The 18,171-nt window shown below is 37.9% G+C and overlaps 1 protein-coding gene across 1 annotated transcript in view; it reads right to left on the bottom strand.

The window, feature by feature from the left end:
* Nucleotides 1–18,171, bottom strand: part of LDAH (lipid droplet associated hydrolase) — a 111,406-nt gene that overhangs the window by 60,240 nt on the left and 32,995 nt on the right. Inside the window, exon 4 of the mRNA XM_066314732.1 lies at nt 3,053–3,222. Coding sequence (XP_066170829.1) covers nt 3,053–3,222 — 170 coding nt within the window. The remainder of the gene's footprint in view (nt 1–3,052; nt 3,223–18,171) is intronic.

Here is an 18,171-nt window from a genome sequence, read left to right as displayed (position 1 = left end):
TGCTCTACTTCTCACCAAGAGGTAAATGTCGTTAAGACTTGAAGCCCACCACGACGACTGGAAAGTGTGGTTACTCATGAGCCAGAAAAAAGATCAGCCAGGAATTATTCCGTAGCTGTGTCACTTAACAGGAGGGCATGGGATGACATGCTCATGTGGATGAACAGGATGTCAGCATCCAAATTACTGGGAATGGTCCTGGACCTCAGCCAACTCCAGAACCACGCAAGGGTGTTGCTGCTGGCTCCTTTGGGTCAAAAAGTCACTTAAAGTCAAGTTTAAAAACATCACTGTCTCAGTGCTAAAGTCTGTGCCTAAGCTCTACTTAGTATAGATGCAACCTGTGTGTCAATCAGACTTGGTTAAAGGCATCAAGATAAGACTAACTTTGTGTTAATGAGTCCCCTGAAGGAACCCTCAACAGAAGCCTCACTGAGAGTCAATGGGAAAACAAGGATGGGCTCCAAAACCGAATTCATGCTGGAATAAACTGGCAATTCCTGTTTCATTTCTCTTAATTTAAGAGGAAACCATTATCTCACACAAATTTAAGAAAAAAATTAAGTATCTCATTTACTTGCAGAGATAGCAGCAGAATTTGGGTCCAAGGAAGGACAATAAAGCTGATAAAGGGTTTAGATAATAAGTCTTATGGGAAGTGGCTAAGGGAGCTGGGGTTTCTTAGTCTGGAGAGGAGGAGGCTCAGGGGAGACCTCCACAACTGAAAGGATGCTGCAGTGATGTGGGGGTCAGTCTCTCTTGCCCTGTCTCAAGTGAAAACATAAGAGGAAATGGCCTTAAATTGCACCAAGGGAGATTCAGATTAGACTATTAGAAATCCTTTTTTTCACTGAATGAGTGGTCATGTATTGAAATAAGTTGCCCTGGGAGTTGGTGGAGGCACTGTCTATGGAACTGTTGAAAAGACACACTGGATTAAGGCACCTGGGGATACGGGTTAGGCGTGAATATGGTGGTATCAGGTTGATTGACTGGAATTGATGATCTTGAAGGTCTCTTCTAACTTCGATGATTCTGTGATTCCGTGAAAGCTGACAGCCAAAGAGGAACCAATAAGGAGAGAGAAGGGGATCTACTTCCTCCTTTTCATGCATGCTAAGGGAAGGACAATCTAATCTGTATGTGGTTGGACTACAGAAGAGCTTTAAATTGTGAAACAAAAATTTCTTCAGTGAAACAGGGGCAGGCATTGGAACAGACTGCATGAGTGGCTGAATCACCATCCCTGGAAGTGCTCAAGAAACATGTGGATGTGGCACTGTGGGGACATGGTTCAGTGCTGAACACAGCAGTGCTGCATTAACAACTGGACTCAATGACCTTAGAGATCTCTCCCAAACTTATTGATTCTATGACTCTGTGATTATAAAAATCAAATCTGCTAAACATACATTCCAAATATAAATGTTTACTGGATTATTCGAATAAAAAATACAACCAATTAACCTCTAGCTCAGCATAATAAACTGTAAACAATGAAAGGATCTTAAAGTAGAAAATTTGAAGACCAAACCCAAAGTTTGTATAATGAAAAAATATCACCAAAAACTACACAAATATAAAATCAAATGATCTAGCTACTAAAATACACATATGTGCTCAAAATCTTGTGGGAATCAAATATTCCAGTAAAAATAAAGAGAGAGATGGAAACACAAGTTTCTTATTATCACACTTCATATGTTATAAAACCTAAGAGTTAACTTATTTTTGGCAAAGGGACAAAGATTGCACAATACCCTGGCTTACACAAATATTTTCTATTGTTGAATGCATCTTAAATGTAGCTTGTCATATATTAACTTTACGTGCACAGTGCACCATGAGGTCTAAGAGTGCCCCAAAGATCCCTAAATTTCAAAATACTGACAAAAAGCTGCCAGTATCCAGTGAGCCAGGTGTAAAAATGTTACTCAACAATTTATAGTTAAAATGAACGCAGATAAAAGCATTTGAGCAATAAAGACAACAGATTTTGTCCCCAAAAAAGTTGGCACTTTTGGACAAATTAAAGCACATATTTTCTAGAATGCTCCTTTTTGAAAATAGGTAAGATTTCCCTCAGAAAAACGTTCTTGTTTATAATCACAAAGTGAAATATGCCTGCAGAAATAAATCACGTTGTCCTCAAGTTACACATATTTAGTTCCCTTTTCCTCTAAAGAAGGAAAAAGTTAAATGTGAAGTGAAAATGGTTTTGAAGCACTGGATATGCATATATTAATCCCATAGATTACATTTATTAACCACGTGCATATATTAACCCCAGACTTCCTGTCACTGCTAACATGGCACTTCCTTCCACTGAAGATTTTACAAAGTAAAAGAAGAAACAATGATTTAGCAAGGGTAAATGTTCAAGAATAAAAATTCCCTATTCTCCATTTATCGGCCACTAACAGACTCAGTTATTACGAGCAGTTTGCCATTTACAGAGGGCAAAGATATGGTCCTGTCGCAGCCTCACTTCACTGTGACAAAGAAAAATGTTCAGACATACAGAACATGCAGTGTAACAGCTCTCACTGAGTTACACAAACCAAAACTGAGTTGCAGAAGCAGTGGTAGTTGTATTAAATTTTAAAATTAATGTCTTTCATTGTAGTACTCCTCACAATTTAAATTACTGTTCATTCCCATACATTTTCCCATGTCTAACCAGCAATCTGTTCACCTCAAGATAAGAAACCACTATTAAAATCACAACCAGTCTTAACTTTTGGTGTAATACATAATGCAATTGCCAAATATCTAGTGATTTGCTTATAAATTATTTAAAGATGAGGACGAGGAAGTAATAAAAATATTTCTCAACATTATTAATTATTTATATTCCAAGGGCATTAAAGATCCAAATTCAGACTCAGAATTACATCAGTCTGCTTTATTATATGTTACCAGGATCAAGCCATTTTTTTTTTTGTTTGTGCATAACAGAATAGAGTTTCCACGGGAAATACATGGCATTACCCATAGGCTGAGCACATGCACTGCTTTGCAAATAAAGCAACTCTGAAGAAGGTTCATGTACCTGAAGTTCTGACGCTCGTTTCATCATCTCCAAGGTGATGTAGCAACCGATAGAATGAGCAATCAGTACCAGCTTTATATCTTTCGATACATTCTTTCTGAGGAAGTTCAGCTTATGCTCTACTTGTCCATTAAGTCCAAAAACATCCTCTAGCTCCTTAATATCTGTGTCTGAAACATAAAAGAAAAGAAGTCCTTTGGTTCAGTGAAAAAAATTTCAGGCATGCCTTTTTTTTTCCCCCACTTCTTTGTAGAACACTGAAATAAAAACATGTATTAATTTTAAAAAACCCAAATAAACCAAACACCAAAAAACCCCTCACCACACTTAAAAAATTAATTTTCAGTTACCACCCCTGGAAAATACTGACTGATAAATCGCATGCACAGGATATAAAGACTTATGTGTAGCTTGGGAACCAGCACAGGATATGTAAAAACATGGAGATTTCACAGCACATCATTCACTACTTTGATCTCCTTCACTCAGAACAAGACCAAACTCAGGGCATTGGATCAGCTTAAATCAATCCAACTTTACATAGAGAGATCAGAACACACAACAGCAATACTGTCCAGGAATGAGTCCCTCCTCACAGAAGACAAGCTACCATACATGTGCTAGCAGCCTTTGGATATTCAAAATCTCCTATCTTAAAGATGCACAAAAATATCCCATGGAATGAGGAAAAATAGGAAATGCCTATGTAACACAGAACACTAGCACCTGCATAAAATATCCCTGTTAATGGAGGCTCTTACCATTGTAAATGCAGCTGCAAAGAGGAGAATTATGTTAAGAGCTCCATGGTTACTGTACAATTTCATTCTTGTTTTGCCAGGGACTTTCTAAAGAGCTTGGGCAATCCCTCATGATGAGGACCTGGATCCTTGCTCCCTGGCCAGACAACAAGACAAAACTGAACCGGTGTCTGTAAGAATATATGGCAATTCAGGCATCTTTAACTTCCTTATTACAAGGGTGACATGTATCCGAAGTTCCCTAGTGTAAGGGGGTTCACAGCTCTTTCATCTGCTACAAAAGTGCTTTACCAACTCAACTCAACTGAACACTAAGTTAAGGATATACCACTCCAATTTATGCTGGACTACTCCACTGACATGATTGTAAGAAGAAATACTAAAAAGTATAATAAAAGAAAGAATGAAGGAATGCATCCCCCCACCTTATCTAGATGAGATGGAGTAGTACTAACATAATTTAATCTCTTAAATTTGTGGTATTACCTCAGGGTTCAGTTTCATGCTACAGATTAAGCCTCTGATCATTTATGCTCCTTACAGGCTGACTTGCAGTGCAGTTTTAGCCTGAAGTAAGCTAAATCTCCTGGCAGCACAGTTTGGCACAAAATGGGGACCAGCTCTTAACTGAGCCATGGTCCTACAGATGGCTTCTAGGTTCCTAGCAAAAGCCACTCACCTCTAACAACTCAGGAGCAGCAAACACAGTGAACACACAGCCCTAACTGGCCCAGTAAGGTGTTTAACTTCTCACTTGGTGTCTTTTGATGAGCTCTGCAAGTGTTCCCTGTGTGAAAAATAATGTGGAAGAAGGTGTCCATCAGGCAAAGACACCGTAAAGACAAATATATTAAAAAGACTGAAATGCATTGAAAAACTACTGTATGAGAAAGTCAGAATTGTAGTTCTGTTTCAGATTGTTCTGCACCTGTTTGAGGAAAGAGGTAATTATGAGTTGACTGCATATGACTGTAAATAGCATTTATCAAATTATGGCTGTCAGTGCTTTAATTCATACACAGTATATTTTGTGGCAACTGGACAACAACCTCAAATACTAAAGATTACTAACACTGCTGTAGTGAAGTTGATAGTCACAGGACCAATTGTTAGCCCAAGTAGGCTGGTACTAGATCACCTTTTTGATCATCTGTATGAAACCTAAACTTTAGAAGCAAAACAATTGCTCAAGATGGATCTTTTCTGAGTTTAAATAATTGCCATCGAAGTCCCAAAAAAATTGTTTTTCAGTTAAACCAGTATTTCTGCTAAAACTACCAATGATCCTATCCCAGCATTATTTAGAGCAATTTACGCAAAATGAAAAAGGGCTTACCAAAACACACCCAAGGAACGCAAAATTAGATGAGAAGTGATACTGTGTTAATTAGGCTTTCTACATGTAATGGAAAACAAAGAGTTTTTTCTATTTTCCAAAACCCTAAATAAAAGCTTAGGGCAAAAACATTGTTTTTAAATTTAGTTTCTATCTTTAGCAAAAGCTGCCTTTCCTAGATTAAATTACACAGCAGCTCAGCCTCATGTAGAAATAGGTTCCCAAGTCTAATTATAGGTATATGAAACACAAAAACTGCCAGTATAATAGGAATATGATGGCCCACTGGATACAGCAACAAGTGAAAGAGTAAGTTATATTGATTATATATGTATTACAACATATATTATAATATATATGTGTTGGTAGCATATATAGTGTTGAGTCAGTCAATTGTCCCTTGTAAACATTTCCTGTAATTTCTGTACTGTTTTACTCAGGCACTGTCATTTTGGTAGTTTATCAGCACATCTTTTAATGTTTTACATTTCATTTCAATTCTTGAAAATAAGTGTTTTCAGCTTATTTTCCAGTTAGAGCAAAGGAAAATAAGTCAAAGTAGGTGTATAAATCTTCTAGTGAACTTTTCATGGTTCACAAGACCCCAGAAACCAAGCAGGAAACAAGACAAATTTTTATTTGTATTATTCAGTCTCATGAGGTTAATGGCTTTTCCATACATGAATTTACCATCTGCTAAAAGAGCTGCCATGAAATTAATAAATAGCACAGCAGAGACAATCTAGGCCCATCTCGATATTTTACAAGTTTAGATAACTATGTTAGACAAATACAGTTAATTAGTCAAGACATTACATACCTAATTTAATGATTATTTACCTAATAAATAGCAGTGTAGACATTCTGGCCAACGTACTCAAAGCTATTGACTTCAATAGGAATGTGCCTGTTCAGAACCAGCTGTACTGCCAGAGTAAGAACCCTGAGGAAGGACGTGGCTGGGGATTGAGAATAAAGTGAAAACAATGGCTTTTTCCCCTTGCATTTTGGCCAGACTTGAGAACACTCAACTGCAGCCTGTGCACCAGTGTTTCCTTAAGGGAGCCAGGGAGAGTTGAGCCTGCAGAAGTGATTTTTAATTGGATGAGTCAGTTGTGATTGATGATGATCATGGACAGTTGTTCTGCTGTGGGCCAAATCAGCCTCAGTGCAGCCCTGCTCACACATTCCGAGCAAGGATGCTCTGATTCCCTCAGCTATTGATCTGTGTTGCACACACACAGAACCTCTCTGAGGCTGCAAGTAAGTCCTGACAGCCAGTGCTGACCCCAGAGAATTGTTTCAGCTGTTTAGTACAACTTTTCCTTTTCTTCTGAAATAGTGGTTTATTGCCAAAGCCGATCACTTTGGCACTATTCCTAGAGAAGCCACACCGGGGAATGAACATGCCGTGTGAGCTCTGGTAATCCCCATGCAAAACTCTCATCATGGACCAACCCCACACTCCTCAGGGTGAAGCTCCAGTGTCACGTAACCCTGTACTGAAATAGGGATCCTATTTGACATCTGGACAAATATAAAATTGCCCACGCCTCGTGTCACTTCATGTTTCCCCAACACAAATGCTACACTTCTAATAGTCGAAAATGTGCAAGAGCTGGGCTGCATCACAAGTCTGAAAGATTTATTTATTTATTTTAGAGACTAAAATCACCCAGGGATTATCCAAAATCAACACAAATTTCTTGGGTGGAGAAGTTTAAATGGGTTCTTTGTATAAGCAAACAGACTTGCACAAACACACTGGCAGTTAGCACTCCAATGGCTCTACATCAAAGAAGAGACCAGAGTGACTTCACCTCAGGTGTGGAATACATGCCACGGCTGAAGGAGAGCTCATTTAAGCAGTTTTCAGATAGTAGAAATTATATGACTTGTACCTTTTGCTAGAAACTCCCCATCCAAGACATGATTTTAAGACTTTATTTAACTGGTATTTCTTTATTTTTTTGGCAAAACATTAATTTTCTGACGTGCTTTCGGAAAAACAAATGTGCCATCATTTTAATGAATCTCTTTTTCTAACCTCTACTAAAACTACAGGCATAAAACAATGACAGACCAAAAAAAAGTGTTTGCTCTAAGATTAGTCGACAAGTTAATCTTGCTAGGAAAGACGACTTTGGTTTTCAGGGAAATAACAGAGAATTGTGTTTGTTTGTTTTTCTGCTGTGTATGCAAGGGAAATTCTTATGCAGAAAAAAAGCATAGCAGTTATATGAGCAGACTTTAGCTTGCCAATTCATAAAAGTTATCCTTTCATTAAACAGTCTGCTAAATCATAGACTTCTTTTTACTGGAAGATTCAAAAAGATACCAGAGGCCTGATTTCTAACAGGACCTTCAAATTTCTGCACACCTTTGTATTTCCCAAATTTCACAGCTTTACACGTCCAAACTCTGAACTGCCCTGGTCACAACAGGTGACTGAGTATTTGAGCTCAGTACATATGAACACTTGTCCATTTGTCATGGAGTGATTTTGAAGTATGTCCCAAGATCAGCTCATAAACAAGGCTTCTGAATTACTCATGAACAAGCAAGGAACCATGAGGAAAGGTGACCTGCAGTTACATACGATGAAGGAAAACCACTGGTCTACCCACATTTTATCTTCCTTTTCCATGGACCACTGACTGTAAGATGTGGTAGCAGGATATCTAAGGACAAACTTCAGTCCATCCCTTCCATAAACTCGTGTGGTCAAGAATTTTCAGAACTGGACCTTTCGCAGGATAAGGACAAGTAAGTGTCCGGAGACTGAACAAGTGCGATAGCTCAGGGACATATAAATTCCTCTGCATCTCCACCAAATAGCCCAAGTAAAACCAACAGATTGAGTCAAGTGTTTTAGACTTTACATATCACCTCCTTTTTCCACCACAAACACAGACATAGGTGGGAGGTGCAGTAGTTTTGACTGATTAACTTGTGTTTAGATGATGCAACACCTGGAAAGTTTTTATCTTTTCCCTCATGTAGTGACAAGTAGATATTACAACTGAATTACTTAGATTAGCTGTTAAAATGGTGTGCATAATATGAAGTCTAATTCTGGATATTAAATAAGTAATATGATTGCTTTTATTTCTCATAGTAAAAGACAATAATTCCTGAAAACTGAACCATGCCATTTCAAACTGTTAAAATACAACTGTAAGCTTAAAATTGAGACTTAAGGTTTATGGGTCTAGTATGGGCATCCCCCAAAGACATATTGCTCAAAGCCTGAATGTTTCACTCAATCTTTCATTTGATTAGTGAAACACGGATAATTTGTATCAGCAAGCAATAAAATGCCAAAGAAACAGAATGGAAACCCTGAAAGAATCTTAACTAAATACTGAAGAACTCCTCCTGACACCAAGAACCAGATCTTAAGGCATTGTGTTTTAGATTAACCCTTAGACCTTAGTCTGGCCCTAGCACCCTCAGGAACTGTTCATGCAACTTTTAAGATAAACATAGCACTCATTAGCGTTTATTGGAGCAATTACTTTTTGTAAAGGTATCTTCCACAAATAAATTACCATTTACTCAAGATACTGAAGTGGTCATATGTATTATTTTCTTTACTATAAAAATAACAAGGCCTTATTTTACAAGCTGAACTACTGATTTCCTTTGCTTTCTACACACCTATTGCTGGGACACTTGTTTAACACCTAATATGTTTTTCAAAGGAAGCTGTATTATAATTCAATTAGTACAAGTGTAGTCTGACAGAATGAACTAATAAACATGACAAACACTAAACCCCAGATTCTTATTAAAGACATACAGGAGCACTGTGAACTTTTAAAATTATCTCTTAAAAACTTATTTTATTTTACATTTCCAGTCTTGCTTCTCTCTGTTCAGAGTAACTATTATCAAGTAATTATGAAATAACAGTACAAACTTTGAAGCAGAATTTTGTTGCTTGTCTCCTATTTTGGCAAGGCAAACACCATTAAAAAAGTGTTTTATTATGCAGTTCTACCCCAATCAACGTCTCCATTCCAAGCACTTTAATGGGCATAGAGGAAATGTTATATGGATGTTTTACATAATGTATATGGCAAAGTTTTCTGTATTTGAATGACCCCATTTTGCAGTCAGTAAGCTGAATAACTGCAGAAGTGCAATCTGTAGGTATTCTCAGCATCATATTATAAAGAGAGAAAACAAACATTAAAACCAACTTAAGAAAAAAAGCCCACACTTTGCAGCATACAGACAAGAGACCCATCACTGTATAGGAGCAGATGTGAATTTCCATAAAATTACCTCAATGAGCAAAAAGCAAAGAGGTCTGAGCCCATGGGAAGGTGATTGTCCATGCTATGTTTCTTGTTTCTGGACACACTGAAGCCAAGTGCAAGGCTGTGTCAATGCCCCCCTACTTGTCCACACAAACAAAACTGCTCACTTCAACAAAACTTGCTTTTATGCAGAATAACAGCAGAAGAAAACCAGAATAATGATGTTCTGCACTTCACTGAGAACAGGCAGATGCAGCATAGATGGTAAGGAAAGGACAGCAGAAATTGTGTGAGTGGACAGCAGAAATTGTGTGAGTATTGAAGGGAACAAAAATAGATGAATATCACTTCACAGGCAGTGACTCCATTGGTTATGACAAATGAGGTGCTGCACCACAGTAGGTAAGTCCAACAGTCACACCTATTGAAAACAGCACTTCAAAACTTTGGGAAATTAAACAGATACAAATAGAAAAAGAAGGGCTGAGAGCAAACAAGGGAGAGCCAGCCGGAGCTTGGAGCAGGGTAATACAGCTGGCCAAGCAAGACAACCCGTGTTATTTCACAGACAGGAAATAAAAAGAATTATTTTCAAAGTAAGAGAAAATGAGAAGGTGCACACCATGATGTTAAGAGAAGGGAAAAAGCAGGGAGTTGAGAGGGGCAGTTATACAACAGTCCAAGTTACAATACAGAATCTGTACTTCAGAGTGACTGGACAGGTTAATGGGTGACATTTTCTGAAGTGTTTGATGCTTATACTGAATTCAAGCCGTAACTTTTAATTTGCTAAGACAGTCCCAATTTTTCTTGAGAATCCATCCCAAAATTTTATTCAGCACTGTGATATCAACCAAGTGATATCTAACTTAACTGACATGTTCAATTAAGTATGACTCTTCAGAGTAATACCAAAGTAACTGTAATGCACTTCCTGTTTCACCATGTCCTATAATGGGCATTAGGATGGCATTCAGTAAACTTAATCCTTTTTATCTGCCCTTGTGTACATTCATCTATGATGATACTGTTTCAATAAAAGTATAAAGACAAATGTAGGTTTCTCTGTTAACAAAAATGTTAAATTTAATAGCCAGATCTAAATTATGTAACAACAGCATCCTTTTTAAAGGAGTAAACAATCCACTTAGGCAAGTATAACATTTTTCCATCTTTCATCTGTATCCCTCAAAACTGATGGATCATAAGAAGCCTTCAAATTATTATCCTCTATTCCCTGCAGCTGTAAACTGGTGGTACAGGACTGACTGCTAAGAGCTACATCAGTTTATGCCAGCAGAGAACACAACTGCCTGCTAGCAGTGCTGAGGGCTGTAGCACAGCGTGTCTGCAAAATATTCTGCAATGCAGAGCTACCTCATAGGACTCAGTGGACACTCCCAGTGCTACCTGCCTTGAAAAGCCTTGTAATCTCTGCCTGGGCTCCTCTTTACTCAAGGAGTGTGACCTGACAGCAAAGGGAACCAGGCACGGCTCAGTGACTCCCAGCACTGATCCCCACTGGCAAAAGAGAAACGGACAGAACAGCACTTGCAAAAGTCTGAATTTATGAAAATCAAAGGCAAAACTGAGGAGAGCAAATAGAATTTCACCTTGTACTTTGCATAAATGTAGCAGGTTTCTTTATCAGTTGCTGATGCTTAAAATAACCATTTGCATATGCTGTGCAGTGCAAATTTTGTATCTTTGGGAAGGAAACACATTTTTGTGAAATGACTACTTTAAATTCTGATTTATATCTTTTCTTCTCCAGTGTTCTGTTACACTGTTTAAAAATTAATTCTCTGTTACCAAGATAGCAGTTTCCTTTTTAACCTTCCTGAGGAAAATGCTGAAGGTTTCTTTCTTAGCCATCCACCTGAACTACCCAGCACGTAACTACGGCAGCCTGCCCAAGGTACTATTGTGATGGCTTTCTTCTACTTGGAATTTTACTTGATAGGTGAAATAAATGTTGAAGTGCCACCAGTACAAAACTGAGTACTTAAAGGGGCCACAAGCAAGCTGGAGAGGGACTTTTACAAGGGCATGGAGTGATAAGACAAAGAGAAATGGCTTTAAACTGGAAGAAGGCAGGTTTAGTTTAGGTATAAGGAAGAAATTCTTTACTGTGAGGGTGGTGAGACACTGAAACAAGTGTCTCATCCACCCAAGAAGGTGTGGATGCCCCATCCCTCAAGGACAGGCTGGACTGAACTTTGAGCAGCCTTATCTCATGGAAAGTGTCTCTGCCCATGGCAGGGGAAGAAAAAGGGATGTTTTGGTCTTCATTCTGCACATGTGAGAGCTCCTACATGGAAAGTAAATCAGTTCACCACATGCAGTTCTAGAGTCATGGTTGCAAAAAGTTTGGTTTCCTCAGTCATTTACATCAGCAGACATTGAAACCACAGCTCAATATAAACATTTTGAAACTGCCTGAGGCTTTACAGTATAATTTATATAAAAAGACATCAACTGAGTTTTACCTGCATTCTAGACATAAACAGCTCCAAATATGATCAAGTAGTTTCACACTGAAGTGTATTCAGGACTGCTGATATTGCTCTCTTTGTGATTAACTGAAAAATCCCCCAAATCATGTAAACCATAGCATGGAAGTCAGTGGAGTCTCTGACAGCAAACTCCGCAGTAATATGCTTGAAGCCATAGTTCTGTTCTGAAAAAAGGTACACTACAATGGAAATCCTCAAGAAATTTAATTATATGCTACAATGTTTAACTCAATGGGGAATTATTTGGCAATTAAGTAGTCATCTGACCACACCAGTAATACAATAACTGTAGTAAATTAGATTATTTTAATATATGTATTAATCAACAAAAAGTCAAATTCAGCCTTTAGAAAGGTAAGAATATGTCTATCTTAAAGAAAGACAGTAGTGCCATTTGGTATCAAAACTAGAAAAAAGAAAAACTTCATCCAGCAAGCAGCAATGAGACTCCCTCATTCATATTGAATCTACAGTACCAGATTCATTTTGTTCTTTATCATTTTCCCAAGCACTCTGCCTCTACTGAGATCTTACAGATTTAAGATACACTAGAGATAACAGTAATTCATTACTGATTATTTAAGAATTAGGCCATTTGCAGGTACTTCTTCTGCACACTCTGCCTTAAAGTTTCCTGTATTTCCTTGAAATTCCTCAAAAGAAGGGAAATTCCTAAAACTGAAACAAAAGCAGAAAGGGTCCATGTTCTAAACCTGATTATTTTCAGAATCTGGAATGATGTGCATTACAGATGGTTTCTCACTCTTTCTCACTCACAGCTATACATCACTATCAATTAAAAATAAAAATGTCATTCAACACTGGACTGCTCCCATATGGATCTGCAGCATTTGTTTCAAGTTTTGTGGGTATCAAAATTAAATCAAAGATCCCTATTATAAATTAGAATTGCTAAATGAAACTATGGATCAGTTTTCCTTCCTGCAGCCAACCTGTGTAGTAAATAAACTTTTTGACTCAATTATAAAAGCAAATCCAGACCTCTTACACCTTCAGGCATGATGATTATTCCCTGTTGTGGGGTTACTTCACTGTTGTTTTGTTAGCAGAAGCAAGAATATTTTTCAAATTGAGTTGTGTTCAAAGATTCCTAAGTATTCTCCCTGGGGAAAATAACTTGATCATGCCAGTACTGTGTTTATTAAATTACATTAGGTTTTTACTTTCCCTTTACTAGTATGGTAAACATTTAAACAAGCTATTCTGAAACATCATAGAACTGCTCATCCCAGGGAACTGTGACCTGCCTTCAAACAGACACCAGAAGATGTAACTGCTACCTTTTCATCAGGTTCAAATTCATGAACACTTTTTTCCCCCCACTAAAAGTCACCTGCATCTAAACAGAAAAGGTGGTATCAGTTGGAGAACATACCTACGTCATGGGATGAAATATAGAAAATAATCCATAAACAATTTCAAAACCTACATCCAAAGTTTCCTGGAATGCAGTAAAGACATTGTGCTCTCCAATGGGTGAATTCTTGCCCCATTTTTTTTTTTTTTTTTTTTTAATTAACCATCTTGTTTTCTGGATAAAGAACCAGAAGATTGTATCAGTTTTCAAAAATCCTTAAAAACAGAAATATATTACTCTTATTTATAGGTATGGATGAAAAATTCTGTTTCTTTTAACCAAGGAGTTAGTTGGAATAAAGTACTAGAATAGATTAAAAAGCTCTCAATATGGATGTTTTTAATAACATTCCAGTAGATATTATGTCAACAGAATTAGTGGAAGATCTTCAAAAAAACAGAGAATGCAGAGAGCCTATTTTTCATATAGCCATAAGAAATGTAAAGACAAAGTCCTATTCCTTGTAATGTCAGCAAAAATTACTCACTACTCCATCAAACTCAGTGGGATATAGAGATAGATTAAGTGGTACCAAAACGAGCTTAATAGTGTTTAAGTGATCTTTACAAATAAATACATGGCTGCTAAGGTATGATAGCATAAACACTTAAAATTGTTAACATTTTGAATGGCCAGAAAAGAAAACAACAGAGCAACTTAGAAATGCTTCACATATGGCAAAACTCTATTTTTCTTAGTTTTGCTTTAGAATGGAACAAGACTTTTAAACACATGCTTAAAATTAAGCAGGACTGATAAAGTCAATGCCGAATGCCAAGATTTCACTCTAAGGATGTATTTGCATAATTATGGGCATGATTACGGGACCTCCATGAATAATTAACTGAATGTGGTTTAAAGGAAAGAAGTAAATGGAGTACTGCAGCATCCCTAGGGCTGCTTACTTTTCACACATCTAGATTTCAAGCATTCCAGTGGGTTCATAACATGAAATGACCATTTGTTTCCTTAAAATAGATCCTTAGCATTAAAGCCATACAGTAAAATTTAGATCTTACCAGGCTGAGACAAAAACCTCAACATTTAAATGGCTCATAATAACTTTTACACATGCACACATGCTTCCTTCCTTAGGTTGCCTTTTCCAAGACAAGGATGGAATAAGGCTTCTGGGCAACAGCAGTTGCTGGATCACAAGGGGCAGCAGGACTGCACTGCAGTGAGCTGACAGTTCCTGTCCCATCCTGTGAAAACAGCCAGTCCCTTTGTGCACATCCTGACCTGGGATCCCTCACTGCTGACAAACACCATGCAAGGAGCTCCATGAGATTAATCAGTGCCAAGGCCAGCTCTGCAAACAGGAACCTTCCCTTCTCCATACATTGAAAAAACTACACTTGGTACGAAATAGTTGTGAAACCAGCATAATTCTACCAGGATGGCATGCTCAAAACTTGGAGTTTTTTACTGTATCTACAGTGTGATACCACTAGACTGGGAGACATTGTGTCATATAAATCTGCATTAAAGTTAAGCAGAATCTTAATGTGTTCTGTGCCATAAACATGATTACTCTGGGTCTGTAATATAGAAATATAATTGACTAAACCTCAAAGTAACTTATATTTAAGATAATTCATCTTTCAATGACTCCCAGATATTTCAATTTATATGCCTATGCCTAGGAAGCAGAAAATGTTGTTGAAATAGAAATGAATGTGAATTAAATGTGTGCAACATGAATTGAATGTGTATATGCATAAACCTAAAGTATGCATGTGAGATGCCAGCCCAGCTGCCTTCCTAATGCTTTTCTCCCTATGTATATATAAATATGCAAGACATAAATGCTTTTTAAACACAGCTATCACTGGATACCTCAGTGTGGTCACATATCTGCAGTTATGACCAATCATACAGGGCTGAAGTACAGATAAGGATTTGCTGGTCAAAAAACTTCTGAGTACGACAGAGATTAATTCTGAGGTGTTTCTGTACTGACCAAAGAGACTGCCAGTATCTCTGATTCAGCAATGTAGATATTTTCCATCATCAGCAATTGCTAAAAAAATCTATTCTACTTAAAATTAGTCACAAGCCAGCAAAAACTACCGAATTCATACAGAGTCCCTGTGCCTGTGTAATTCCTGTCCCTGGAAATGTTTAAGGCCAAGCTGGATGGAGCTGGTGAGCAAAATGGTCTAGCGGAAGGTGTCTGTGTCCAGGCCAGAGGGGCTGGAACTAAAGGATATTTAAGCTTCCTTCCAACCCATGGCACTCTATAATTCTGGGATACACAACAAGGACAAATCCTTATTTTTAGGAACCCAGTTCTTCACCCACCCACCTTCCATGACCTCCTCCTCTCCTGTTTGCAGCATGCAGACCACAATCCCACTCCCTGCCAGCACCACACATTCATGGTGGCACAACATCTCTAAGGGCACTGCAGTAAAAGCTTACACAGAAGTGTTACTGGAAGAGTATTCTTAGTTACTATTCATTCCATTTAGCAAGTGGAAAGCAGCAAGAGTGCCAACTGCATCTGATCAGCCAGATCAGAGTTTGGGAATCACTGTCCTAAATAACTTGTAACCCTTCTATTATAGAACACCACACTCTTTGTCTTGTTCAGGCTACTATTTTAGGCTCTTTCCTGCTAGCACAGCATATCATGATGGGAAAAACTTATGGCTCATATCTGCTAATCATGCCCACACTTCTATCTGTCATTTGGTGGACAACAACCCAGCAATTAACAAGATTATTAACTTGCTGAAGCATAAATTCAATTTTACCCTAACAATTTCAGTTATTTTTGCTGGATTTATATCACTTGAGCTAGAGGCAGACTCTCACTCATAGCCAATTCTGAAGTTTCATTACAAGCCAGAGGGCTGCAAAAGCAAACTCCATTCAGATGAATTGTAACAACAGCCAAGAAGCAATATATCAAGTAAATTTAAGCTCCACACTACTTCCAAATTTTCCTGTAACGCCAAAATTTATTTTTTTTTATGCACAGCTTCATTTCAGTTCAAAACTTCACACTGATGGTACATTAACATTTCGGGTTCACATAATCAGTGTTTTCACAGATAATTTATTATTCCTTCACCACTTCTCTGCTTTTCCCATACTGTTTCTTAGGATGTAATTTAGTTTCAAAATGGTCTAAAGGCCCTACTCCCCCTGTGTGAAGGGAAAGCAATGCAAACACTCTTTTGATGGACTAGAAATCAATCATTATCTATCTTTTTTCACCAAGAACCAGGCTATGGCTGGTTTAGCAGATTTTAAGGACACGGACACACTATTATCTTCTACAATCCATTGAACATAAAAGATCAAACTAGAAATTTATTTTGTAAATTGGCTATTAAGAATGCCACTCAAAATTTCCTGTCATTCAGAAGGAAAAACATGCCTTGCTGCTTTGACTGTGCATAGTTCAATACTCATCCATACCGTTTATAAATTTCTAGAGATTTATCTTGAGTGTAATTTATCATTTGGCCAAATATTGTATCATTAAGTCATGGATGCTAACTAGCTACTTACTATGTATATGATATTTTAATACATCAATTGTGTCTTTTTAGCTAATTAAGATATGAATCACAGGATTCCATATTTCTGTAGAATTGGCAAACACAGACTATTAGGACAAATAAATTAATAATTTAGTTCTGATTTCATTTTTCTTTACTCTCAGTACTACTTTGCTACCAAAAGCAGTTTATTGGCAGCCGCAAGGACAAACAAAAGCAAGCCTTCAATCTTTCTGAAGGACATGGAGGCATTGGAGTGTGTCCAGAGGAAAGCAGTGAGCTGGGGAAGGATCAGGAGCACAAGTCTGATGAGGAGCAGCTTAGGGAGCTGGGGTTGTCCAGCCTGGAAAAAAGAAGCTCAGGGAGAACCTCACTGCTCTCTACAACTACCTGAAAAGAGGCTGTAGCCAGGCAGGGGCTGGTCTCTTCCAGGTAACAAGAGAGATAACAAGGGAAAACGACCTCAAATTGTGCCAAGAAAGGCTCAGGTTGGACTCTAGGAAACACTTCTTCACTGAGAGTGGTTAAGCATTGGAACAGGCTGCCCAGGGAAGTGGTGGAGTCACCATTCTTGAAAGTGCTCAAAAAACAAGCAACTATGGCACATGATATGGTTTAGTGGGTATGGTGGTATTTGGTTGCCTTGGACTTGATCTTGGTGGTCTTTTTCAAATGCAGTGATTCCATGATTCTACACTTATTTCTGTCCGAGATGTTCTACTTCTTATTTCTCATCAAGCAGATGCTCACAGAATTAAACCACTTTACAACAAGTCTATGTATGCACACCTGCTGTCAATGCATATATTTTATGCTAATTTTAAACAAAGTAAGAGAGAACTAGAAAACCGCTCTCCTTCTTGTAATTTTTCCTATACCGAAGGACGGATGTTGGCTTGCCTTACCTTCACAGCAGTGTTCAGAACAAATGTCTATTTAAAAACTGAGGAGGAGGATAAGTACACTGAAATTCACGTGCAACTTTTGTATTGTATTCACTGAGTAAAACTAAGTTTCAAATAGTTTTGCACAGTGGATTGACTGCTGGAAGCACAGTTACAGCAGTGAAGTGTTCAATTAATGGTGTGTGTCTCTGTGGAGCAGAGATTGCAGGAGTTCTCTGAATAGAAGGGTATCATACAGAAGTAGAAATGAAGGGTGTAGCTTTGTTCAGTTTCCAAATTGCTCAGTTATATCCCTCCAGTCAATTAGGAAGTAGTCTGTGATTGATGGTTGCTGTTGGAAAACTTGCTTTAGTCTTTATGAGATTTTCAAAATCTACTTGAACTAAATGTAATCAGGCCTATTATTCCTATGTAGCTCGCTACATTTTAGACTCCTTTACGGGCAG

Source organism: Sylvia atricapilla, chromosome 3 (genome assembly GCF_009819655.1).
Source record: "Sylvia atricapilla isolate bSylAtr1 chromosome 3, bSylAtr1.pri, whole genome shotgun sequence".
NCBI classification, from domain to species: Eukaryota; Metazoa; Chordata; class Aves; order Passeriformes; family Sylviidae; genus Sylvia; species Sylvia atricapilla.
This window is presented reverse-complemented; position numbering and strand designations above follow the sequence as displayed.